Here is a 27,744-nt window from a genome sequence, read left to right as displayed (position 1 = left end):
ACAGAAACTGAAAGTTCCAGCAGTACATTTCCATGAGCTCACGACCAGCTCCAGATGTACCTTTAGGGTTTCACAAGTACCCAAGAATATCCAGGCAGCCCACACCCCTGCTCTCAGATTGCGTTTTAATGACAAAGGAGCAGAAGTCACGTGGTTAATTACTCTAACTGCAGGGCATCTTTAGAGTCCCTGCTTAGGAGACTATGTTAAAGCAACCCCAAAGCCATTCCTGGCCTGCCTCTTTATGCTAATCAGACTTACTTGGCTCCTCCTCCTTTCAGCCTTCTTTAAGAACTGTACACATCTAGCCGTCACAGAGGGTAACTCAGACCAGATGGAGAAAACTTGATTTAATCCTGCAGCACCCTCCAGCCCACCCCCACCTTTGTGTATGTGTTTCTCTAGCAATCCTCTCAAAATACTGGAGGAACTGGACTTCACATCAACAGGCCGGAATATAATGTGGCTAAAACTGTTTCCATATAAAGTTTCTTTGTAGGATTTTACATTACAAAAGGGGAAAGTTTCAGAGTGCTTTGAAATGAAGTAAGAATTAAGTCTTGCTTCAGCCAAGTAAGTTAGCTTTTTTTATAGGCAGAAGCAACACTGGGAAATAGTTATTATAGAAATCGTGACTAGGAGAAGCTCTTCTGGCATTTTATTAAGGAGTAAATGTTTTACATGTAAGGTAGGATCTGTGTGTACCTCTGTGTTCTTTCTGGGTGCCTTCTGAAGACGATTTTAGTGACTGGCCAAGATAAAATGCCCTAGTGATCCCTGAGCCACAGCCAGACTGTTGGTACCATGTCTGCCACACAAAGGAAAGATGAAAACAAGCACCTGTTCACCAGTTTGTATACAAGTCAGTTGAAGGCACAGGAGGACCAGTCACAGCAAGGTGAGTCTGGGGAGCTATTAAGTCCTGTGGTCTGTGACTTTCTGTCCATTTGCATGTCCAGAACAAGGCTGGGCTAGTCAAATACCTGGGGAAGCTTTGATTATAAAATGTTTCTAAACTTTGAGAATGGGCACGATAGTGAGGCAGGAGGGTAGGTTAATCTAGACTATTGATTTAAAACAGTAAACAAGAGTTGGAAAACTGTCAACAGTACATATTCCTTGGAAACTTATGTTTAAACTTCTAGCCATTGTTGGTTGTCTAGGATATGCTAGATTATGTGTAGTTGAAAACACCCATGCAGGCAAGGAGGACTGCTGCTGGAGGAGTTTGCTGAGAACAGCTTTAGCTAGCCTAGCACTGTTCCCCACATCTGACCACTGATGATGGTCAAACTTTTGAACTTTGTTTAAACCTAGTTTTGTCTGGACCTTTGGACAATTTATTTGTGGGAAATATATATTCTTGATACTCCTTTGTATAATGCAAGAATAAACTGGAAATGGACAAGTGTGGAAAGGGAAAAGTGTGATGTTTTATTGAATGGCCAGTCTGACCTTACCCCACTCACAGCTTTTCCATGAACAGTCTTTTAAAACATTTCATATTTAATAGAGCTGGGAGTGGTGGTGCACGCCTTTAATCCCAGCACTTGGGAGGCAGAGGCAGGTGGATCTCTGTGAGTTCGAGACCAGCCTGGTCTACATAGTGAGTTCCAGGACAGCGGGGGCTACAGAGAGACCCTGTCTCAAAAACATCAAAAGAACAAACAAAAAAATTCAAATTTAGTACCCAACCAGCAGAAGGTTGACATGAATAAAGCAAATGATTCCTCCAATCCACTGATAGGGACAGCAGAGGCCATTTGTGGGGAGGTCTCTCTCTCTCTCTCTCTCTCTCTCTCTCTCTCTCTCTCTCTCCTCCCACAGATGCCTCTCAGAGGTTAAGAATTGTCCAAACATTTCTAACTTCTCCTCAGTAGGCTGTGATGGACCTAAGATATATATGTATGGGTTTCTCAATCCTCAATTATTTTTTCTGTAGACACAGTTTTAGATTTCACTGTCACGCAGAGTCACAGCTAATGGGCCAAGACCCCCATGTTCAAGGTAGCATCCATGTGCTAATGTTTGATGACTGTCTCCAGCCACCTCCTCGCAAGAGTTCTGACTGAGCAAAGTGACTTCATGCTACACAGGGCTTAGCATAATATAGGTGGAAATGGTCCATGCTAAATGACAACAACGTAAACCTTTTAGAGTATGTGAGACCATAAAATGAATCATTTTTTTTTTCCAATGAATCATTTTAAGCTAACGCCTTGGAATGTAAAATTCTGGAAATACGCTGGGAAGTAGGCAAAGCACTAAGTGCTCTTGCTCCTGAATTAATAACTAATCCTAGTTTATCATAGTTTTGACTGTTTGTTGTTTTTGTTTGTTTATTTGTTTGAAATATTTAAAGCCTTCTCCCTCATTTGAATGTAATATGTATAATAGAAAAATTGTAAGGGAAGTCTAAGGAAGTGGGTAAAAAAAATCACCTGTAACTTATCACCCAAATAGTTGCTGTTAACATTTTAATAGGTAGTCTAGCTTTTCCTTCCATATTCATATTTGGATTACTCTTTTGCTATTAAAAATAGACTTGTTTGGTGCATAGTACATTGCAAACTGCCTTTTAATTTAACCATACATAATAACCAGAATCTCATATTATTGTTATGTATGTTCTTCATCAACTGGATTTTTAGTAGTCACATAATATTTCTTTATATGAGTGTGGCAAAGCTCCCTTCTGTAATTCTTTACTGTCAGACATCATTTCTTTCTAATTTTCACCCTAATTAGGACTGCTAAATCTAAATTAATAGATATATTTGGGCAAAGATAAAATTATTTTCATGGGATAAAGTCTTAGGGAATGATACGTTCAAAGGATTATGCCCTTTAAAACTTTTTTCCTGGCCAAATGGCTCTCTTCTCTTCAAAAAGGACTGAAAGGATACACTCTCAGTTACACAGGGAATTATTTTTAAAAGTCACTTCTGATTTCATAAGTGGAAAATAATATGCCACTGTTGTTTTCACTTAAAGCAGCTGGTTTGACGGTCTCTCCTTTGCCGGCTATATCCATATCCAGAGAAGCCTGGGAATGTCATTATGATGACATACTTCCCAAAATGCCAACAAGACTAGAAGTCTGGTCTTTTTTTTTTTTTTTTTTCCTCTCAGCCTAAAGCTTTTTTCCTAGAATGTTTTGAAAGCAACCATATTCTTTCATGGTCGAGTCTCAAAATATCTGCTCACATAAACCACAATCCAAAAAGTTAATGAAGCCCAGACTGGCCATTGACTGCCACAAGAAATGCCATCTAGAGGTCTGAGGTGACAAGTGACACTGGGTAGTCTTTGCTGTCCTGCTAAACAGCATTCCAGTTCCTAGGCTCTACAAGTTGACGTATACTGCAGTCTTGAGGTTTAAAAGTACTTATTTAGTGCTGTGGTCTTGATTTTTCTCAAAAGCTGTATTTGTACCTTGCTATTATGTAAAGTTCAGCAGAGGTCCAAGGAGGCAAAGCTGAAGGGAGTGATGTACACCAGCCAAAAGTGTGTACCTTTGATCTCACCCCAGCCAAGCTAATCTAGCTCTCTTGCCTACCATGTGGACTATGGTTTATTAAAATTTGACTCTGCTAAAGCAGGGCTAGCTTTCATACACACACATCTTCTAACCGTCCATACAATATGCTAATGTGTTTTATGTTAACTCTGGTATTTGACCCTTTCTACCTTAGTCACTCAGAAAAACATACTGCTTTGGTTGGTCACATAGCAAAAAGTTATTTATTCTTCGATTATTTGGACAACAACTTTGTACAAAGTATTGCATCAGATGCTGGGTAGACAAATTGAACTAAGTCAACTCAGCTGTGGTTTCCTGTGTATACAAAATTGACTCTCAGTGCCCACAAGTTCTACATTTGTCCATAGCAGAAGGCCAAGACCACCCTTTTCCTACCTATTCCTGTCTTAAAACTTCCTCTGTGGTATTTTGAATCTGTTTGTCTATAATATTGACCACACTGGTAAATATTAATGCTTATGTCTGCAAGCTTCATTATGCATTATATGTATTAAGCAGACAATCATACTCATGTTTTATAGTGCTTTAAGACATAAACTCACACATTATCTCATTTAATGCCTGCTACAGCAATATAAGGTAGTGCAGTACTCAGGGTTCACTAGAAAACAGGGCCAACAATGTAGGGGTAAGGGGAAGAGAGAAAGTGAACAAAAGAATGAATGAATGAGAGAAAGAATTTCTATTAAGGAATTGATTTGCACAATTATGGATGCTAGCAAGTCCGAGCTGCAGTGTGGGCTGGCTGGAGGCCCAGGAAGAGACTGGTGATGTTGCAGTTGATGTCTGATCCTTGTTGCTCTGAGGAGATCAATCTTCTGTTTTAATCAGACCTTCAACTAACTAGAGGAAGCCTGCTCACACTAGAAGGCAGTGTGCTTAACTCAAAGTCCATCAGTTTAAATGTCACTGGAAACACCTGCAGAAACATCCAAGATGTTGACCAACTATCTTGGCATTGTGGCCCAGCCAATCTGATTCACAAAATGATCCACTAAGGTTAAGTGGTTTTTCTAACATTACACCATAACTAAGAGCTAATTTCAATTTATTTTTGTTCTATATAGCTGTTTCACAAAGTATAAGATCATAGGATTATGATGTTTGATCTTTTTTCCCCATTGGTTCATATCAGAGAAACTCACAAATACTCAAAATGCCTTGGAATTCTTCTAGACTTTCTTTGTGTGTTCTTATACCAGTTCTCTAACAAACTGAGTATCTTTCAATTCAACCCAATTTTGACATTACCTAGAACTAGCAAAGACCCCATAAATTGATCACTTAATCTCACAAGGCTGACCCACTTCAGATGCCCATCACAAATTTCAGAATTCAGAAAGCCACTTGCCCTTCTGCCAGGCCAACTACAAAGTCAAGACTTCTACCACTCTCTCAGGGCTGTTGCTATTCACTATGATGGCTCGTAGAGCTCAGGTGTTACTCTACTTGTGATCGTTACTTTATTGTAGAGGATGCAAATGATCAGCCAGGTGAAGAGATGCAGAGCTCAAGATCAGGGAGGACTGTGAGCCCTGGAGCTTGTCTGCATACAGTTAGGGTGTGCCACCCTCCCACACATTAACAGATTCATCAACCAGGAGGCTCTATTGATCAGTGTGTCTGAAGTTCTTCTTTGGGTTTCATTATGCAGGCATTATTGATGCAATCATTGGTCATGTGATTGAACTCAGTCAGCAGCCCTTCTCTTGTCCCTTGGGTAGGCAAGAACTTTATGTTCCAACTTTCAATCACAGGCTTAGTCTTCTTGGTGTGGCCAGCCCTGCCCTTAAAAATACACAAGGGTCCTCTATTGGTTGCCTCATGAGCATAACAAAGACACACTGATCACTCAGAAAATTCAAAACCTGTGACGTACTGTGAAAGGAATAGGGACAAGTACCACAATAATCGATTACATCATACTTTGTGATTTTCTGTATGTGCTTTGTTCTTAATGTACTGTATACAAGGCAGTTTCCTAAAAGTCAAGAACCGAAAGACAGGGAACAGATTAATGCCCTTTAATTTATTCAACACATTTGTACCAAATCCAAACCATAGGGTAAGTGTCTATTAGACACTGAGAATGCAAATATGGTTTTCTCCCAAGGTTGCCTCAAACATGGTTTGTGCATTGGGGCATTGTGATGGCTTCAAACATGGTTTGTGGAGGAATTAAGTAATAAAACTAAGCTACCACTTTTTCAACTCTTTGAATGGAAGAGAATTTTACTCACTTTCATAAAGCTCTAACAGTTGCATTTTAAAATCATCTTTCATATTCAGGGACACTGCTCTTGGGAGGGGTTAGAAAGCACCAAATCCAGCTGAGATCATACGAATATAAATTTAAAGTCTGAGTGGTACCTATGTACTATACCATCAAATGTCCTTAGACTCTAAACTATGTAACACAAATTACATTTAGATTATTGTGAATGCACTATTTTCTGAAAATGCTTTTTGTAGATATTCATGAATGCACTTAATTTAGAATACCTAAGTGCTGAGGAATAAACATGTAGACACGAAAAGGCAATCCAGTAGTTATTGCACAAATATTAATATATAATTCCTTTCATGTGGGTTATCATGAAAAATGGTGATTCTCGAAATAGAATCATGCCAGCTTTCCCTTGAGGTTTTGAGGCACTGTTACTCATATAATGTGACATCATGTAAATGACACATAGTTAAAATAGACTGGGATTAAAGATGGCAGACCTACATGTATTTTTGTTTTTTGCTATGAAAAGGGAGCCTTACAGAGATTCAAATAGCTTTCATTCAATCTACAAGGTTTCACTAGCATTTACAGCCACAAACTGGTACATAAATTACTTTAAGAATTAGGAGAGGGAGAAATCTTTTTTTAATTTAATTTTATTTTAATGTGTATGAGTGCTATGCCTGCATGTATGGTAAGTGCACCTGTGTCATGCAGTGCCCCTGGAGGACAAAAGAGGGTGTCGGATCCCCTGGAACTGGAATTATGGACAGTTGTTAGCCACTATGTGGTGCTGGGATTCAAACCCAGGTCTTTTGCAAGAGCAGCCAGTGCCTTTAACAGCTGAGCCATGACTTCCACCCCAGAAAGGGAGCAGCCTTTGCCTGCAAACTATTTGACATTCTCGTGCTCATGCTTTTAGTCAGTATGGGAATCTTTTCCATAATAAACTTTCCTGATAGATGGTGCTTAGCTGGGGATTTAATGATATATTTTCAGTTTTCATAAGATGAAAGAGTTCTGGAAGTGGATTGAGGAACAATATGTGAACATAATTAATACTACTGAACTGAACATTTACTAAAAGATAAATTTTTAGCAAGTGTATTTTATCACATTTTTTAAAGCCACAATAGCTCAAAGTCATCTTAATTACACATTTGATTTTGTACTTAAGAAAATCAAAGGAAAGTCCTTTGTTTTCCTAGTCCTAAGAACCAGTCTACAAAGAAATAATCATCCATTCCTAGTTCTCAAAAGCTATTTCTTTGGGGGATGGAGAGTTGACTCAGTGGTTAAGAGCACTGGCTGCTTCTGCAGAGGATTCAGTTCCCAGCACCCACATGGAGGCTAATAACTGTCAGTAACTCCAGTTCCAGGGGATCCTGTTCTCTTTTCTGACCTCTGTGGGCACTGCACAACATAGGTGCACTTATTTACATGCAGGCAATATACTCATACAAGTAAAATACAAATAACAAATAAAGGGGCTGGAGAGATGGCTCAGTGGTTAAGAGCACTCCCTGCTCTTACAGAGGACCCAGGTTCAATTACCAGCACCCACATGGTGGCTAACAACCATCCATAACTTCAGTTCCAGGGGATCCAATGCCCTCTTCTGACCTCCGCAGGCAATGCATGACACAGATACACTTATAAAGTTGTTTCTTTGAAAACCATAAAATTAATATACCCACAACTAATTAAAAGATATAAACATATTACCAATATAATGCATGTTACAGAGTGTGCCATTAGTATTTTTTTCCAAAAAGATTTGGAAAAAACATAAAATTAAATACCAATTGATTGAAAAAAAAAAGCACTTAAAGATTTTAGAATAGAGGTGAATTTTGTTTTTAAAATATTTTTATTAATTCTTTGAGAATTTTATACAATGTGTTTTTATCAAATTTGCCCCCCAACTCCTCCCATACCTACCCAACTTTGTGTCTTCATTTTTTCTTAAAACCCATTATGTCCAATTTGTGCTACTAGATACTCTGGGTGTCTGGTCATCCACTGGGGTGTGGTTGACATACCAGAGGCCATGTCCTTAAAGAACACTGACTCTCCCTCTCCCAGCAACTATTAACTGCCAGCCATTCCTCAGCTGGGGTGAATTCATGCCACCTATACCCTCCATGCTTTGTTTTTGTGTGGTTCGAGTTTGAGCAGGCTTGTGCATGTTGATCCCACTGCTGTAAGTTCATATGTGCAACTCTCCTGTTGTGTCCAGAAAACACTCTTCTGTTTGTGTTTGTAGCCTCTGGTTCTTACAATAATCTTTCCACCCCCTCTTCCACCATGGTCCCTAAGCGAGGGAGCAGTGTGAGCACTATTTAGGGCTGAGCACTCCACAGTCCCTTATTCTTTACACATTGACAGGTTGTGAGTGTCTGCTTTAATTGCCATCTACTATAAAAGGAAGCTTCTCTGATTAGAGTTGAGAGAGGCACTAATTTATGGGTATAATGATAAGTCATTAAGAGTTGGCTTACTACTATGTCCATTTAGCAAAATAATAGTGTTAAGATTTCCCCTGCAGTCTATGACCTAACATATTAGTTAGGTCATAACTAACATATTACTAATATCATGAATATTAGAGGGTGTTATTAGTACTTTTCTTGCCAATGACATATGGAAAAGCAAAATGAAACACCAACTGATAAAAAAGACTCAAAGGACTTAGAATAGAAGTGAACTTTCTTAATTTGATAAAGAATATTTACAAGATAAGCACAGCTAGCACTGTTAGATAGAAGATCAAAGACTTCCCTTCCAAAGAAATGAGGATGCCCACTGTTACCTCTTGTGTTTAACATGATGCTGGCAATCTTAGCCAGTGTACTAAGTTTCAAAAATAGAAGAAATAAAAGGTATACATATTGGAAGGAAGGAAGTAAAACTTTTATTCATAGATGACCAGTAGTCTATGTAGAAAAGTCCTAAAATGTATCAAGGATATCAGGTCAACACACAATAAACAACTATATTTGTAAAATGAATTATTAATATCCTTTTAGTAATATAAAAAGAAATACTTGTGGATTAAGCTAACAAAATATGTGCAAAGCCTATGTACTTAAACAGTGCAAAGAGAAGTTATAGAAGACTGAATTATAAGAAAAGATCTATCTTGGGCTGGAGAGCTGGCTCAGCAGTTAAGAGATGTAGCTGTTCTTGCAGAGAACCGGGGTTCGATTCCCAGCACCCACATGGTGGCTGACAACTGTCTGTAACTCCAGTTCCAGGCGATCCAACACTCTCTTCTGACCTCTGCAGGCATTGCATGACACTTGTGTACTTATATACATGCAGGCAATACACTCATACACATAAAATATAATAAATAATAAAATATTTTAAGAAACAACCAGAGAGACAGAGAGAGAGAAAGAGAGAGAGAGAGAGAGAGAGAGAGAGAGAGAGATCTACCTCCTGTGACTGGAGCAATGGCTTAGTGGGTAAGAGTAATTGCTGTGAAGTGAAGGAATGAGGACCTGAATTCAGATCCCAGCACACACATAAAAAAGCTAAGTGTGGCTGCAGGTGTGCCTGAATCGCTGGGCTTGCTGGCCACCAGCCTAGCTCAGAGAGAGATCCTGTTTCAAAGACTAAGGTGGAGAGTGATTAAGCAGGACATATGACATTCTCCTCTGCCTCCACATGCTCAGGTGTGCATACCTCTCTCTCTCTCTCTTTCTTTCTCTCTCTCTCTCTCTCTCTCACACACACACACACAGAGAGAGAGAGAGAGAGAGAGAGAGAGAGAGAGAGAGAGAGAGAGAGAGAGAGAGAGAGAGAGAGAGAGAGAGAGAGAGAGAGAGAGAGAATCTCAAACTCATTAATTGGAAGACTCAATATTGTTAAAACGTCAGTTTTTCCTTATCCATTAATAGGTCCCCTGCATCAAACTTCTGCCTCCCAAAGCTCAGGGATCATTGTGGAAGAGGTGATGGAAAGATTGTAAGAACCAGAGGAGGTGAATGACTGCAAGGAACAGAGTTTTCCAGGTAGCTAGTCAGTTACTCATATGAACTCACTGCACTGATGACAACATGCACGGGTCCCAAGTAAGTTCAAACAAGACAAAATCCCCAAATCCCAGCCTGGATGTTGGGAGGTGGGTAAGAAACCCCAACCCTACCTGAGGAACTATTTGCAACCACTGGCTACTGGGAGAGGTCAGCCTCGTTTAAGGATGAGTATATATATGGTACATGTGTATATGTATGTGTGGGGGTGTGCACATGACACTGTTCACATGTGGAGGTCAGAGGACAACTAGCAGGAGTCAATTCTTTCCTTCCACTATGTGGGTTTTGGAGATCAAACTTAGGTGGTCAGGCCTGGTAGCAAGCATCTTTACCTGCTGAGCCATCTCACCAGCTTCATACATGTTTTTTGATAAAGATCCCAAATCATTCAAATGGGAGAAAAGGTCCTCTTTTCTGTAATAGTCCTAGAAAAAATATATGAAAATGTTACTAAAAGTTAATTTAAGATAAAATTTGACCTAAACACAGAAGCTAAGTGCGTGAAGTTTTTAGATAAGAAATCTAAGAAAATATCTTTACCATTGGAATAGGCAGCTTTTTAGACAGACACAAGAAGCACTAGCTATTAAAAAATAGATAAATTAGAATATCAGCATTAAAATTATCTGTTCTTAAAGCAATACCATGAAGAAGAAAGCAAACTGAGAAAAAAATAATTGTTTTAGACAGAGAGAGAAAGAGAGAGAGAGGGAGGGAGAGATAAAGATGTGCGTGCATGCACAGTGCGACAAAGTCAAAATATGTTAAGAACTCTTACAACTCAAGAAAAAAAATTGATTTAAAATGTGGGCCAATGGTCTGACAGCTACTTCTAAAAGAAAAGGCCATAAAGTTCATAAAAAATGCTCAATACTGTTGGTCCTCAGGGTAATACAAAATAAATCCTCCACGAGGATTGCTTTGCATCCACTAGTGCCTTGCTTTGCACTTGAGACATTCCCTAAAGGCCCATGTGTTAAAGGCTGCTAAGCTAGTCTGGCACTGTTGGGAGGTGTTGGAAACTTAAATAGGTGAGGCCCATTAGGTGGTCTTATGGTCATGAGACATGCACCCTTAAAGAGGATACTGGGACTCATGCACATTTCTCTTCTTTAACTTTCTGACCATGAAGTGAGTGACTCCCACACTTATGTGTGAACATAGGTCCCGAACAATAGAACTAACTGGCCATGGATTTAAATATCTAAAACTGTGAGCTAGAATAAAAATTTCCTCTGTTTAAGTTGGTTATTGCACACATTTTGCTATAGCAATGGAGAGGTCATTAATGTAACTAGAATGGATAAAATTTAAACCACAGATAACATTGTATTTGGAAGATGTGGAGGACTCTCGTGCATTGCTATGAAGTTGTTTAACATGGAAAGTGGGTTAGCAGTTTCTTGTATAGTCAGCCCTATGAACTATCATTTCCTTTGGGAAATATGAAACGAAAGTCCATTAAAAAACCTGCATGGGATGTGCAGAGCAGATTTCATTTGTAAGTGGTCATATGTGGGCACATGGATGAGTACATTGTGCATATTCATATGCTGAAAACCTACCTAATAGAAAGGAACGAATCATTGAATCTAAGGTGAGTCTCAGAAAACATTATTTGCATAAAAATAAGCCAAACACCAAAAGCTATATGATGTATCATTCTAAGAAATTCTAAAGCAAGCAAAACTAGGCCACGATGATAAAAATCACAACAGTTGTTCCCAGAGTAGGAGAAGAATTTGAACAGGATACCAAGAAACTTGTTTGGATAATGGCAATGTTTTATACCAGGACAGAGGTTTTGGTTACCTGAGGACACATTGTCAAAATTTGTCTGTACATTTTATTGCATATGATTCATCCCTTTTTTCTGAAGTGTGAGATTGCCTGGGAGGTTTTGTGCTCCAAAGCTGCTTCTAGGTCCCTATTGGAAAATCTATCAAATAATGAAAGGACTAGAGTGTCCCAAAGTTTAACTACTTGCCCAAGAAGCAAGAATGTAGTAGTGTCCTACTGGCAGAACAGCCACAGCTCAGCCTTCAATATGAAATATTAGTCACTACCTCAGATGAGCTTCACAATTAGTACTATTATTACTTCAATTATTCCAGAAACTGAGAAATTCTCCATTAATAACATAACAACCTAAAATTATCAAATTCATGAGATTAGTGCAGAATAAATTGAGCCGTGATAAAAGCATTATCTCACAGCTACAGCTGTGTACAGCTCAGCAGTGGGGCACGTGGTAAGTATGCATAACACCCTGCATTTGATCCCTGAATCCCCCAAAGTAGCTTTTCAGGCCTCTGTCTTTATCAATGAGCATTATTTAGAATTAATTATTTCTCTTAATTTTTTAAAAATTCAGCGTTTTCATTGTTTTAAAGCCATGGGTAGCTGATAATTCACGCTTCCGTAAACAACTGAAACAGACTACTTTGGGAAGATTTTTCTTCTGCCAACTTCCTCTGCTTCTTCTTGCTTAAACTTACATAGAACTTCATTTAGTATGCTTTATAGATAGTTTCTGAATGCCTGCCGTGGATCAGGCACAGTTTTAAGGTTCTAATGAGCAAAGCAGACAGAACATCCTGCCACATGAGCCTATTTTCTGACAGGCAGAAAGCAGACAGTAAAAAAGATAAATAAGGGCCTGACATGGGGGCACAAACCTTCAATTTCAGCACTTAGGAAGCTGACACAGGAGGATCTCTGTGAGATAAAGGCTATCCTAGTCTCCATAGCGAGTTCCAGGCCAGTTGGGGTTACAGGGAGACCCTGTCTCAAACAAAGAAACAAAGAAACAAAGATAAATAAGCAAAATACATAGCATAAATGGTAACACTGCAGATGGTAGATACAGAGAAAAACAGAGTGGAAAGAATAGAGTGTCCTAGCAGAGGGTGATCAGGGTAGACCTCATTGAGAAAGAGAAATGTGAAATGAGACCTCAGTAGAGGGCGATCAGGGTAGCCCTCATTAAAAAAGAGAAAGGTGGAAAGAGATCTTTAGGATGGAAGGGAAGGTTTTGGAACCCCTGGAGTCAAAGCCCTGGTGGTTAAGTTTGGTGCCAAGTACGCAGACTATGAGGCTCATAAATCAGACTCTGCATGGGATTTTGATGTTGTTCTTGATTGACTTAGTTCAACACTACAGTTGCACCTCCTCATATACCAAGGGATAACTATTTACATACCTATGATAAATTTTAAGCTATTAATTAAGCATAGTAAGAGATTAAGAACCACAACTAGGGACTAGAGAGATGGCCCAGAGGTTAAGAGCACTAGCTGCTCTTGCAGAGGACCCAGGTTTTATTCCCAGCACCCACATGATGGCTGAAAACCATCTGTAACTCCAGTTCCAGGGGAATCCGATGCCTTCATCTGACCTTCATAGGCATTGCACAACATGGGCACAGTTACATACATGCAGGCAATATACTCATACACATAAATAAATAAAATTAGAAAAAGAACCATAACTAACAAAACAGAAAAATTCCAACAATACATTATAATGAAAGTTATTTGAACCTATGAATTGTGTATTTCTGGAATTTCCCATTTAACATTTTTAGGCTGAAGTTGACCAAGTCTGTGAATAACTGGGGGACTGCTGTATTGTACTTATGTACATCAGTGGTTCTCAAACTTGAAGTTGTACCTAATACTTAAGAGGCAGAGGCAGGATTGCGAATTCTGGGCCAGACTGAGCTCAAAGGAAGATTTTGTTTTTTGTTTGTTTGTTTGTTTTTGTTTTTGTTTTGTTTTTGAGACAGGGTTTCCCTGTAGCTCCAGCTGGCCTGGAACTCGCTATGTAGATCAGGCTGGCCTCGAACTCACTAAGATCCGCCTGCCTCTGCCTCCCAAGTGCTGTGATTAAAGGCGTGTGCCACCACACCTGGCCCAAAGAAAGACTTTGTAAAGAAAGCAATCATTCAACCATCAAACAGATCCAGTTGCTGGGTTTCATCCTGACTTTCTGACTCAGGTCTGGGATGTTAGGGAAGGAGCTGAGAATTTTCATTTCCAACAAGTTCTCCTCTGTTATTGCAACTCCTGTAGAGATCACACCCTGAGTACTAGTGCTCTGCAAGGATAAAAGGAGACTAGTATGGCTGAGTTGGCTTAAGTGTGACTTAAGAATGGAGTGAGAGATGGGGCAGGGAGGAGGAGGGGGAGGAGGAGGAGGGGGAGGGTGGGGAGAAAGGTCACTTACATAATATTCTGGGAGCCATGGTAAGAGTTTTGAATTTGTGAGATGGGGTTAATTCATACTTACTTGAGCTAATTTGGTCATTTACAAGTTTTACATTCTTTTAGAGAGGTAACCACCAAAAAGTTAAAGATGGGGTAAAAGTAAGTCATCCTTCCACTACCCCATTTTCATGTCCAAATGAAACAAGTCTTGAGCTAAATTCTTTTGAATAGACAGGCACTGATTAAGCAAGCATTTGTGATCAAACAAGCATGAAACGGTTCATATGATGTCCCAGATTTTATGTTCCTTAAATAATCTGATTATATCTTGCTTACAAAGTTTGCTCAGACAAAACAGTATTCTTCAGACAGTGTTCTGTGTGGTTGGTTGGTAGCCAGGAATTCTGCTCATTAATGGACACTGGGCCTTTCAGTAAAAGCCAGTGGGCATGGTACTTGAGTACAGGCCCCAGGCCTTGCCAGAGCTTTCTGTCCAATTTGTGCAAGACTAGGAAGTACTCTTAAAATACCTTAGACAACCCAAGGTTCTTGAATGCCATGAATTTCACCACAAAAAAATTATTTCTGCTGCTTATTATGGTAATTCTCCCACTGATATTGCATAGGATAAATGAAGACCCAGTAACAATCACCCCTTGGGTGCAAATCCCCAAGTAAGTCAACATACACCACCTGAAATGATGTCTTTAATCTCTCCTTCATGCATCAATCATACTTCTTTGATGCTAGGTGCTGAAGTCACTGCAATAACAAGAAGCATGCTTCTGTAATTGGGTATACCCAAAATAGTATAAAATGCATACAGAAGTCTGAGTCAAAGTCAAGAGGCTGACTCCATGGATGAAACGGCAAGATCTTGGCATGCCTACCTCCTGCACCAGCATGCCTCCATATGTGGCTAAAGAGTGTGGTGCTAGTATAATTTTAATTCTTATGCTATTCTCTGTTATCCAAGATGAAAACTTTCAACAGGGGACCTGTAAGAGCCCTTTCAAAACCAAGATCCTGTGGTTTGAGGAGACAATATCAACATGAATGAAATAACCAACTTTTTGAGACCAGAAAAATGAGTTTATACATTAGGCCATCCCATAGTGCTAACATGTCACTTATAAACAAACTATGTTTATGCAGTGTCTATTATATTCCAGACACCATTAACCGCTTCATGTATTTGTTTATTTCTTTAAGAAAGTCCCAGGAGGTAGGTAAGATATGACTTCAGAGCCAAGCTCATAACCCTGACTCAGGGGCTGGGATTCAGTGAGCCCATGCTCACTGCCTGTTAAGCACGCACAAAACAGACACTCAGCTAAGCACTTGTGAAAGAGCTGGCCTGGTGACTGCTCCTTGAACTCAATTTGTGGTTTGGTTACTTCAAATAGGTTCTTATTAAGTCACCAATTAAGTTCTACATGAATTATGAACCACATCCAACTGATGTCAGGAGGGCAGTTTTGACCCTTAAAATAAACACATGAGAAAATGCAGACGTGTCCATGTATACCCATGGGTCCAAGTAGGTGACTTGATGACTAGGCTAGTAATTTTTACTTAATGCTAAGAAACTGCATAGCACCTATCTCTTATGTTGTATGAAGTATTAAACAAAGCAACCTACCATTTCTGGAACTGAGCTGATAGGGCCTGAAAAAAATGGGTTGGGTTTTTTAAATAGACGAACTAGCAATACCCAAAACTGAAAATTAAAAAGGGGGTTTAATAGTCATTATTATAATTTATCTTTAAGTTTTTTATTTACTTATTTTTATGTGTATGACTGTTTTGTTTTGCCTGCATGTATGTAAGTGTACCCGTGTATGCAATCCCTGAATAGGTCAGAAGAAAGTGTCATATTCTCCAGACCTGGAGTTATGGCAGTTGTTAGCCACCAAGCGGGTGCTGGAAACTGAACCCAGGTCCTCTGAAAGAGCATCCAGTGTTCTTAACTGCTGATACATCTCTTTAGCTCCATCAGCTTATAATTTTGGCAGTGCTAGGGCTTAAACCCAAGGCCATATACATGCTAGGCAAGTACTCTTTCACAGAGCTGTATCTTCAGCCTCCAATTTATTTTTGTAATTAAACTGGGGACTATGTTTCAAGTGTTAGGCCAACTATTGTGTTAAATTATTAACTCGACTTGAAATTTTAATCGACTTTTTGGCAAAAAGTTTCACATCTGAGTTGCTTTTTAATGAAGTCTATTGGCAAATCTAGCAAAATATTCAGAAGTCAGGATTTAAAATGTGGTAATACTTTATTTAATTAGAAGCTGCATTCCTTCTACCCAGTGATCGGATACCTCACCCACTGGGGATGGCAATTAACAATCAAAAGGTCATAGGAATATGATCTAGACTTTCAACTGGGGACAACAGTCTGAATGCATCTGTATAATGACCTGCCGAAGCAATTAGCACTAAATTTCTTCTTGTTCTGGTATAATTCATAAGAAGGAGGGATGTGCTAAGCCTTATGGTACAGGTCTGCAATCCTGGCTACTCTGGAGACTGAAGCAGAAGGACCACCAAGTTCAAAGTCTGCCTGATTTACGGAGTGAGTTCTGTCAAGGACAGCCTGGGTAACTAAGTGAGATCTTGTCTCAAAATTAAAACATTAAAAGATAACTGGACATCTAAGTGGTAGAACACTTTACCTGGCAAGCACAAGGTCCTGGGTTCAATCCATAGTACTGCCAAAAAACAAACAAGTTTTAAAAGGGGGAGGGAGATAACTTAAGATAAAGAGTCAAATAAGAAATCTGAAAATGTTAGAAGTGGACCATTTTGATTTGGGGATGGCCATGTTAAACTTTAATCATCTGAGGAGAAATGAGGTTGTAGGGATGTGTGTGCATGTATGTATTGTGTGGTGTGGTGGTGGTGTGTGTGTGTCTATTTTAACAAGACCAACTTGGTTGCTTCATTTTCAAATATGGGTTAAAGTTTACATATTTTTCACTGTTTTTCTTTTTGAAAACAGAATAAGCTAAAGTTAATGAAAGTGATTATTTTGATTGTGAAGAAGCAAGAAAGTAAGTTTGGAGAAGGTTTTAGAAAAAGAAAACAATTCTAGCTATAAATTACAAGATGCAGAAAAACAATGAAAAAAAAATCTAAGAAACATCATACTAGATGCATCAAAACTTTTCCTGCCTATGTGAATACTCATTTTTTCAGCCTGAGGTTTAAAATGCTCTATTGTCCTTGCTTATCACAGGCAACTAATATTTACTAAATGAGCCAATTTGCTTCCTAAATAGTTCATCAAATGATTGGAGAACACAGGACTAGTGCTCAGTTAGTGGTTGGACAAAGAGCCATATCTCTATATAAAACTTTCTGCATATAAGAGCTACTCTAATAAAAAGCATCTCGAATTGACAGAGAATTCAGGAAAAGGTAACTTAAGTTGTATTTCAATTTAAAATACTCATAAGAGTCTTTAGGGGTTGGTGTGTGGCTCAGAGTTATGCTGGCCCAGCACACATAAAGCTTTAGGTTTAATCCCCAGTACTGCAAAAACAAGAGAACAAGACTTGATCTATGCTAATCCTAATATTAGACATGTAGATAAAGTGATGTATGAAGGCGAGGAAGAAGAAGAAATGGCAACAGGAGTGGGTGGGAGATGCGTGAAGGCAGGTACTTGTTAGAAATACAGTCAGACTGGGAGCCAAGAAAGAAAGAAAAGGGAAATGATTTTTAAAAGCCCACCAAATGTGCAGGAAGTCCCAACCTCAGCCAAGGAACTATTGGCAGTTGATCTCTGCTAGGTGAGAAAGAGGTGATCTGCTTTAAGGGAGAGATTCTAGATAGGTTGAACAGGCTCCAGTGGATGAACTCACATTGAGGGTACACAAATTTGAGTCAATAGGCCTTAACATATATGACAGAATGCATGAAATTCTGTAGGTGGGCTACAGATAGGGGAGGGGATCTAAATATGGTTGAGATGTATGAAATGCACAAAAATTCAAAATAAAAATATACATTGAAAAAATAGGGGTAGAGAGATGACTCCATGGTTCAGAGCATTGGCTGGTCTTTCAGAGGGCCTAGGTTCATACCCACACAGCAGCTAATGAATGCCCATTACTCCAGTTCCAGGAGATCTGATGCCCTCTTCTGGCATCTGTGGGCATTGCACAACATGGGTGCACTTATGCACATGCAGACAATACACTTATACACATAAGATAAAAATAATAAATAAAATATTTTAAAAATTAAATTAAAAGCAAATCAATGGATAGTGGATTAAAAATTCAGCACATACACAAAGTTTATCATTATTCAGCCTTTTGGAGTGATGACGTTCTGATATTTATTGCTACATGAATGGAGACATTATGCTAGGTGAAATCAGCTAGAGATAAAAAGACAAATATTGGGCCAGAGAGATGGCTCATCAGGTGAAGGCATTTGTCACCAAAGCTTGATCCTGGCACTCCACATGGTGGAGGAAGAGAACCTATTTCCCTATGTTGGACTCTGCCCTCCACAAGTACAAAATAGTGCATGTGCATGCACATATACACAAATAAATATTTTTAATTGTAAAGATAGATATTGTATGTCGCACTTACAAAATACATGGAATAGTCAGATTCAAAGTCAGAAGATAGAATAGCATTTTCCAGGGGTTAGGAGAAGTATGGAAGGCGGAGTTACTATTTAATGGATACAAAGTTTCAGTTGAAGGATGATGAAAAAGAATTAGTAATAGACAGCAGGATTGTTATACAATAATATGAATGTAATTAATGCCGCTTTCTGACCTTAAAGTAGTTAAAGTGATAAATGTACTTTACCACCATTTATAAAAGATTAAAAACACATCACACAATTGGAATATCTTTTCCAATCATCTCAGCTTGATTTGTCTTAATAGTCCAATGATCATGAAAGCTTGGAAGAAAGAATTGAAACATTTTCAATTTTCCTGAGAAATTTTCAAGTCCCATAAATTTTAAGAGTGAAATTTGTTCTCTTCTAATTTTCTTTAACATAATGAACAAACTATTTGTAGTAAGTGCACTAATTGCTTTCTGGCCTTCACCTTTCCCAATCTAGTTCTAGTGAGCAGTTTCTAAGCAGAACATTCTGGAGCAGGTATCACATTATGCCTGCTCCCTTCCTGCCCCTGAGGGCCTGTGGGATAGGTGAACCTTCACATCATAGAGTAGACTGTGCCAGGCTGTGGGCCCTCTGCATGTTCTAAAAGGACACGGGCCCAACCTTCTGGATTCCTGAGGCTTAGGGTGACAGGCTGGCTTCTTTTTTGCTGGTTAGGTGCCCAAGGACCCAATCTCAGTAGAAGAGCATTCATTTATTCCTGTGGAAATAGGCAAACAGTCTTTTCTCTTTGCTTGCTCAAAGGACTAAGACAAAGATGGGTAAGTTTGAGGAAAAGCACTTTGGAAGAAGTCATGCTCAGTTTTTTATCCTGACTGTGCTGAGAATCCATGAAGGAATTTAAAAATAGTGCATTTCTTTGCTGAAGTGGAAGAATATAAATTTTTCTGAATTCTATGTATGAAGGCATATTAACTTATCAGTTTGAATAGTGACTTGATTCTTATGAAGAAGATATTTTGTGACAAAATTACCTGTTTAATTTTAGCTGTAAACACTACTGGAGAATTAGTTGAGAGTAACTTAAAGAAGATACCATTTTGGACTTGTGTGTCTGCTTAATATACATCTTCAATGCCCCTTGAAACCCAGACTTTATTTCTGTTCCCCTCCTCCCTCAGCAAACTGGAGAAATCTATTCCTAACATATGGAAGCGTTTTCACACTATGAGTTATTCTGAGGGAGAAATATGTGATTTACAAATGCTGTCAAATGAAATATGTATTTCCAAATGGTACGCGTTGACCAAACACATCCTGGGACATACTCTGCATCTTTATTAGCCCTTGGTCCCAAAACAAAGGACTAGTGTAGAGAACAAGCAAGCAGATCTTTCTGGCATTATCAATCTGTAAACCCATACATGCTCTGATAAACATATTTGAGTGAAGGTTGAAGATACCCTTCTTACCAAAGCACACAATGGTCTTATTTATAGACAAAGTAATGCCTTCAAATTACAGAGAAATGGCTGTGTTCAAAAGTAAGATGTTCTGTTATTTTTTGCCAATGGCTGAAAATATTGACATGAAACTTAAAATTGCTAGGATCACTATGCCATTTACCTGCAGGCATTCTGGAACAAACTCTCTTAAGAGTCTGAGTATGAACAAATAATGGAACGAATAGGAGAAGCTTTTTGCATAACTAAAAATGGCAAACTCAAAGTGCAGGAAGATACATGCATCATTGGCTCACATCCTTATCAGGTCTGCCCAGGTCCATGGGAGCAGGAAAGCACCATCCTGCCCTAACCATGCCACCCTTCAAACAGAAGCTGCCAACTCATTATAGTGCAAGCCCAGGTGGAAGCTAACTTACAGGAAATGTTAAGAGATTTGGAATTAGCTGTTGGTAGTTAGATCCCAAGTGCTTGCTGTGTGACTTTGAGTACAAGTTGTAATTTTAAGGCATTAGTTATCTTGTGCTAAGAGGGTATTTAATAACTCACTACTGAAGATCATACCATGTGACAAACTGTAACTTACTAAGCATTTCTTACAAGCCAGGCACTATGCTAAGCATTTAATATAAGTAATCTTGCCTAACCATTGGACTTTAATCCCATTTCACAGATGAGGAAGTCTGCTCAGAGTGCCTTTCCAAGGTTTACATAGTAAATTAAGCAAGAACTTGGTCTCTGTCTTCTCAAAGTACAGGTTTCTAAAATCCACATATTCTGGCTTCCAGCAGTCATTCATTTATTTACCAAAGATGCATATATTTAAATGTAATTTATAATAGCTAAACTATGGTGGAAATGTGTTTATGTCATTGCATAGAAACAGCAGCCGGAGAGATCAGTAAGATCTAATGTTCATTATGTTTTTGAAGGTCATTTTAAGTTAAACATTCCAAAAGGTGAAAGGATGATTAGTCATGATGTGCATAAGCATTTCAAATGCCAGTTACTGCCTTGAAGAGGGATGGGGAAAAAAGGAAATTATTCAGTTATTGGAACACGCAGCACTTTATGTTGTGATATCCACAGAGAGTGGTCTATTCAAAATCAAGGAAGGCTTTCATGAAACCTGTCTTGTCTTTGAGCATTCCCAACACAGCACACGACCATGCCAGCCTTAGTTTTGGGCTTGGTTACAGAACCTTTCAGAACCAGTTTCTTCATGACAGGACAATTTTTCCAGGTATTCAATAGGAAATGATTTTTCCTGTAAGCTTCTCCAGGAAGACATTAGAGGTGACAAACACCTCTAATACTGACACTTGGGAAGCCAAAGCAGGATGATTGCAAGTTTGGGAATTAGAAGCTTGAGGTGAGACTCTGTCTCAATAACAAAAACATTAGGAATTAAAGAAATGAGAATACCTTTGCTTTTTCTTTCCTTGGTATTATTGCCGTTTCTAATCTCTAGGTTCTAAAATGCAAATGAACTTAAGTCGCTGGCTACAGCCCGTGCTACATATGACTATAGGTGAGCAATACAGTAGCCAAGACTGTGTGGACAGTCTCTGGTGCTTCTTACTTCTTGTTCAAATTAGAAATCTTCCTATTCCTGTGATGTGGTTTTTCAAAATTGGTCTGTGTCTATATCTAGACCAAAATAAAACCAAGGAGAAAAGAACGGAAAGTCTCTGGAACTTACCACAAATGGATCCCCTGAAGGTTGTCAGCAGGGGCAGATGGATTTGGGAAACAGGATGGACTAAGCTAGCTCTAGGTGGTAGTGGTTGTAGTCAGTAACTGAACAAGTTTTCTCATCCATCTTCTATCCAGTTTCCTACTGCAAAATGATTCTCCCCTGGAAATGAGTGCTTCCCTGATCAACCTGGTATTCACAAGAAGAGGAATAATGTTCTCCACTTTGTTCTCACCTTGATTCCTTGTCTCTAGTACATGCTTCTCATAAATGAATCCAAGCTGAGAATTGTTAAGTTTCTTAGAGTTGGCAGTTGACAACTTCATTTCCAGTGAAAATGGAAAGCGGTATTAAGTTGGAGAATTAGACCTAAAGGAGAAAGGGTTTCCCCACTTTTATCTTGCATATTTCTGTATGTCTTACAAACAGCTGGTATTTGTAGTACACAAATTGGCCAAATCTTTGGCAGAGATGACCATGCTGCAGTCATTTCAGGAAGGCCTATTATCTTGTGTCCCAGCCTGAGCTAGCACACTTTGTGAGTCAGCCTGAAAACCTGCTGTGTAGACTGCCTGATTCCCTCTGAAGTCTTGTTCTTTTACATTTAAGCCAGAACAAGGCATCTCATAAAATAGAACCAAGAATGCACTATCATGGTTAATAATGCCACTCTGTGGACCCACCATTCTCATCTATAGAGACATATTCTTATATATTATCATGAAGTTATTTGTTGCTTATTTAATTCCCTTTGTATTTTACAGAATTCCCCCTTATATGACTAAGTACAGAATGTCTTACACTTGTGGTTCATTTGTGAGTTGTCATAGATTCCTGATTTTTCTGAGGCTATACTTTGCCTTTTTCAAAACATCCTTAGGAAAGTTTAATAAAGTCTTGAGATTTTTGTCTGGTTCTTTCTTTAAAACAAAACAAAACAACCCTTTTCCAGAGTTCCATGCAGAGACTGAGGTCACCCGCTATGATGTGTTCATTTTTTTCTGTAAATGAGGGCACAAGACTGATGCTTCAAATTCCTATTGAACAATCCTAGAACTATGACAAATGCTTTTGATATGATTTATGCTTCCAGGCTAATTTTCTGCTTTGCAGAAATGAACATTTTAATTTATATTTAATAATCTCATGCAATGATTTTTTTATGAAAAAGGGCAGATTTCAGACATATCCTTAAAACAGTAAACACTTTTGCATCTTAGAGTAAATCATGTATTGCTTCAAAGATGACTAGTTTCAATATCAATAATAATATTTCGATATCCTTAGTGTAGAGATTTATTTTAAAGTCATTAGAGTAGCTGTGAGTTCACATTGAATCATAATCATAATAGTTTATGGTCTGAATAGCAGTATTTTCTCATGAATTTCCAGCCTTTTCCACATATCCCACAGGGTCACTCACTAGCTCCAGGACACTCTACTGCCATCTTTATGAATCTGACCCCTGCTGACAGAAATCCCTTGTTCTTCAGGACTTCTTAAACAATTAAATCACCTAGGGAATGTGTAGAGTAAAGATTTAGAGTCTACATTTCTAACAAATTTGGGTCAGTGCTACTGATTTATATGGAGCACTTTTTTAAAAATATGTACATGTGTATCATGTGTTTGTAGTGTGTAGGTATGAATATGTGCATGTGGAAGTCAGAGGACAGGCTGCAGTGTTGGTTCTTGTCTTCACTGTCTTTGAGGCAGGGTCTCCTGTGTTCATCACTGCATACATCAGGCTCGCTGGCCCACAAACTCCAAAGATTCTCTTGCCTCCATGCCCACATTGCCATATTAGGGTTGGGACTGCAGGCAACTTTATGTGGATTCTAGGGATCCAAATTCAGATCTTGCTTGTGCCACAAGCATTTTACCCACTGAGCCATTTCTGTAGCCCAAAGACTACATTTTGAAGAGCAAAGATTTCTATGACTACTTCTGACCACAGCTTGAATACAGGAGCATGCTGATATTAATATATATTTAATTCTTAATTTTATGTGCATGACTGTTATACTTGCATGTATGTAATGCACTCATGTCATGCAGTGTCCACAGAGGACAGAGAGAGTGTCAGATCCCCTGGATCTGGACTTAAGGATGGTTGTTAACCATCATGTGTATGCTGGGATTTGAAACCTGGGTCCTCTGCAACAATAGCCAATGCTCTTAACCACTGAGACATCTTCCAGCCTCTAATATATATATTTTTAAAGAGAGGAAAAAGTAGGAAAAAAAAAGGAATAGAATGTGAGTAAAAAGAGTCATGTTGAGAAACATTGAAGCTTTTTAAATTTCAAAATATTTTATTAGCATTGCTTTCTTTAAGAAGTAATGTGATTACACTGGAAGACTTTGCATAGGTTATAGAATTTGGAAAGGGAGTCTGTCAGTAAACAATATTCAAAAATTATGGAATTTTGAACCTATATTCTAAGATATAATTACATATTGTAGTAAATATTTTTGTATTTTTATTGAATTTTAGTGATTTTCATATGATATAGTTCGATGGCATTTAGATCTGCTCCCCTCTCCCCATGTCCCCCCACTGCCCCCTCCCCAATCAATTTAATTAATATATATATATATATAGAGAGAGAGAGAGAGAGAGAGAGAGAGTAGTAAAAAACTTGGAATAAGAATAAAAACATGAGTAAAAAGAGTCATGTTGAGAAACATTGAAACTTTTTATGTAATATTGTTTATAGAGTATGATTTGTGCCCTTCAGTGTGGGTCCATCGATTGGGCCCACCAAGAGTCCCAACCCTATAATAAGCATGGTCTTTCCTTTTTCCAGCAGCCATCGATTACCAAAAGTTCCTTAGGTTGGGTTGGTATTTCTTACCTACTTCTTCTCCATGTTTAATGCAAGCTCAAACCAGACAAAATCTGAGCAACCAAGTTTTTGTTTTGTTTTGTTTTGTTTTTGTTTTAACCAGGGCTAACACAGAGTAGCCAGGTGAACACTTACAATTTAGGACTAGAAAAGAGCAGGAAAAGGAAACCAAGTTTTAATGAATGAGTGTCTGCTATACAGCCTGTAACCTGATGCATTGCTGTATGTTCATATATATGTCATGTCTGGGTATGTTGGGAAAAGTGTAGGTACATGGGGGATGGAGGATGGGGAGACAGACATTAGATATAGAAATTCTGCTTTGTTCTGAAATTGTTTGAAGGAGAAGCTTCTCTCACTTGTATACTTTGCTTCAATCCTCACAACAATCTTTGAAAAATATATGCAAGCCAGAAATCCCAGTATTCCTGAACAGGAGGAGGGGGAGAATCAGGAGTTCAAGGCTAGCCTTGGAGATTTTATGTATCACATATAGTGATGGCTAATCCCAGGTGTCAACTTGATTGGATCTGGGATTAACTGAAATGAAAGAAATCTTCTTGATTGGATCATCTGAAGCTGGAAGACACACTCTTAATGTGGGTGTTATCTTCTGAAGGCAGCCGGTATAAAAGGCCAAGGCAGAGGAGAATGCCTGGCTTCTTGCTGCTTGCCTTCTCTCTCGCTGGTGAGTTCGTCTTGCTGCTGTAGACTGAACACTAGCTGATCTTTTGGAATTTGTCAGACCTTCAGCGCCAGATTGGGACTACTGAGACATCCAGCCTTGTGGACTGAGTGACTACGGAGTCTCAGCCTTTCCAGTGTGGTGCAGCCATTGTTGGGCTACTCGGATTCTATCCTGTGAGCTAAGCTGATAAATCTCTATACATATATATTCATTCTACTGATTCTGTTTCTTTGGAGAACCCTGACTAATACATATATGTGTGTGTGTGTGTGTGTGTGTGTGTGTGTGTGTGTGTGTATGTATATGTATATATATGTGGGGACATCTTGGGAAATTAAAAAAACACAGGTCTAGGATTGTCTTCAGGTGCTAAAATCCATGCTTTGACAGCCAGCACTTCAGACGAAAGTGACAGAAGTAGAGGAGGAGGAGAGAGAGCAAGTGCTGGCGAACGGAACAAGAGTGCCTGAGGAGAGGAAATCAAGAAGAGGATGTGGCAGAAACACGTGGAAAGTCCAGGAAGAAAGGGAAAGGAGCAGCAGCGCCTGCCAGGGCTGCAGGCCAGGGGGATAATTCCAGAACTGGTAGCAATCAGAAGTGGCCCATTTGGCAAGACCCACCCCTCTACAGGGCGGTGGTTGCCATCCTCTTTCCTTCAAGGAATGTTTTCACAAGTTTTTCCAGCTCTGGCTAGGCTGGCTTGCTTGCTTCTATCCAATGTTAAGAACTTGGTTTCCCATTGACTAACAAGCTACAATGCGCACTTCTTGTGGGGGAAACAGTATCAGAAACTTGGGGGTGGGGAGCTCTGGGCTGTCAGACTCCTGATCCAAAGCTGCTTCACTCTTGGTTTCTTCCTCTCCTTTCAGGATCTTCTTTTGGCTCAGTGGATCTTTTCAAACCCCTTCCTCTAAGATGACTCATCAACAAAATTCTTCAGTTACTTTCTGAGTTGAAATAGGCTTATTTGACAGAAATTAGACGCTAATTAAACATACGTGATTAGAAGGTAGAGGCAATCCCTTAAAATTCACCCGATTTCTTTGGAGGGAGGAATTATGGTATATATTAAAATAGGGGAATAGCTGTATCTTTCTGTAAACCGCAACTGCCATACCACTTGAGAATCGCCAAAACACAGCTGTTACATAGACATACAATCCTCAGCTGAACCCTTGCCTGGGGATTTAAGTGTTCTGAGGAAGGATGGAGAACTGCTAGACTAGGAGGGCAGTTGAGTTACTCTGCTGTCAAACATACACGAGATCTTCCTATTTTCAAACTCCATCTCTTCTAGAAGTCCTTAGTGCTGCCAGTTCCTAAACGGTGGTGTTCTTGTGGGGGAGTGCACTAGGTTGCTTTCTGGCATCCCTTCTTCTATCCTGCACTTGCAGTTTAGCTTTCCTAGCCTGCTAAATCAAGTACTGCTTATATTTCCATTTTCCAGCTTCTAAAATCTTACTGCTATTATTTCTCATCAGTTTTTCTTGTCGTTCAGTGCCCTCCCCACTTCCTGAAACACTTTATTATTGTGTGACTTCTGATTTCAGAAGGGAATAGAAATGCATGTGTATGGTCATTCAACTTTGACAAATTTGGAAAAAACAGATATGACATTATTTTAAACTGACTTTCACGTTTACTGGAATTTTCCAGGCTCTATCTTTACTCAGAGACTTTGTTCGCACTTCTCCCTCTGCTTGGATGTCCTCCTATTCCCATCTTCCTGGCTAACTATACTTACCTTACCAGCCTGCCACATTATCACTTCTCCTGGGAACTCGCTCATGGCTCAGAAACCAAGCAGGTATCTCCACTCGTCTCTTGTTGAGAACCTAATATTTCTATATGCTAACCTAATTAAATGCAAGCAATTGTGTTCTGTTTCCCCTGATCAGTACAGGCTCTGTGAAGACAGGAATGAGTCTCTCTCTCTCTCTCTCTCTCTCTCTCTCTCTCTCTCTCTCTCAATATATGTATATATATATATACTTGTTTTATTCACAATGTCTTATAATCACCTCTCAATACATCTCAGTTGAATAATGGGTTAATTAATGACTTTATTAGAAAGAAAATGATATAAATTTTAGAAATATGATTTTAAGGACTCTTTCATTTTTAGATTCCACTATGCTCGGTTAGCAGGTCTGCTATGGACTCATTGGCTTGATAAATGCTTATTTTGAGTCTGTTCTTGGAAAGAAAAGAATTGCTTAGGAGAGAGAACCTAGGTGGAAGAGGCGATATCATCTACTTTCTAATCCATGTGCTGGGCGGTGTCAAGGAGAGAAGACAGCTGCACTGACACTAACACATCTTTAATCAGACCATGAATATCTAGCTCCCAGAACAGTATTGCCATGAAAAAAATGCTCATTGTTGAGTTAATAAACAAAGTGGCCTTCGTACTTTATAATAT

General features: G+C 39.0%; 1 protein-coding gene across 3 annotated transcripts in view; it reads left to right on the top strand.

Annotated features, from left to right (window-relative positions):
• Positions 1-324: 324 nt before the first annotated feature.
• Positions 325-27,744, top strand: part of Ranbp3l (RAN binding protein 3 like) — a 53,686-nt gene continuing 26,266 nt past the window's right edge. For 2 of the 3 annotated variants that reach the window (XM_017800329.2, XM_029567778.1), the window contains exon 1: positions 489-898. In XM_017800329.2, coding sequence (XP_017655818.1) covers positions 805-898 — 94 coding nt within the window. In that variant the 5' untranslated portion in view covers positions 489-804. Of the gene's footprint in view, positions 450-488; positions 899-27,744 lie in introns of those variants that run through there. The other variant, XM_029567779.1, reaches the window with a different exon arrangement.

The sequence above is a fragment of the Nannospalax galili genome, unplaced genomic scaffold (genome assembly GCF_000622305.1).
Source record: "Nannospalax galili isolate Female #2095 unplaced genomic scaffold, S.galili_v1.0 scaffold139, whole genome shotgun sequence".
Classification (NCBI taxonomy): Eukaryota; Metazoa; Chordata; class Mammalia; order Rodentia; family Spalacidae; genus Nannospalax; species Nannospalax galili.
This window is presented reverse-complemented; position numbering and strand designations above follow the sequence as displayed.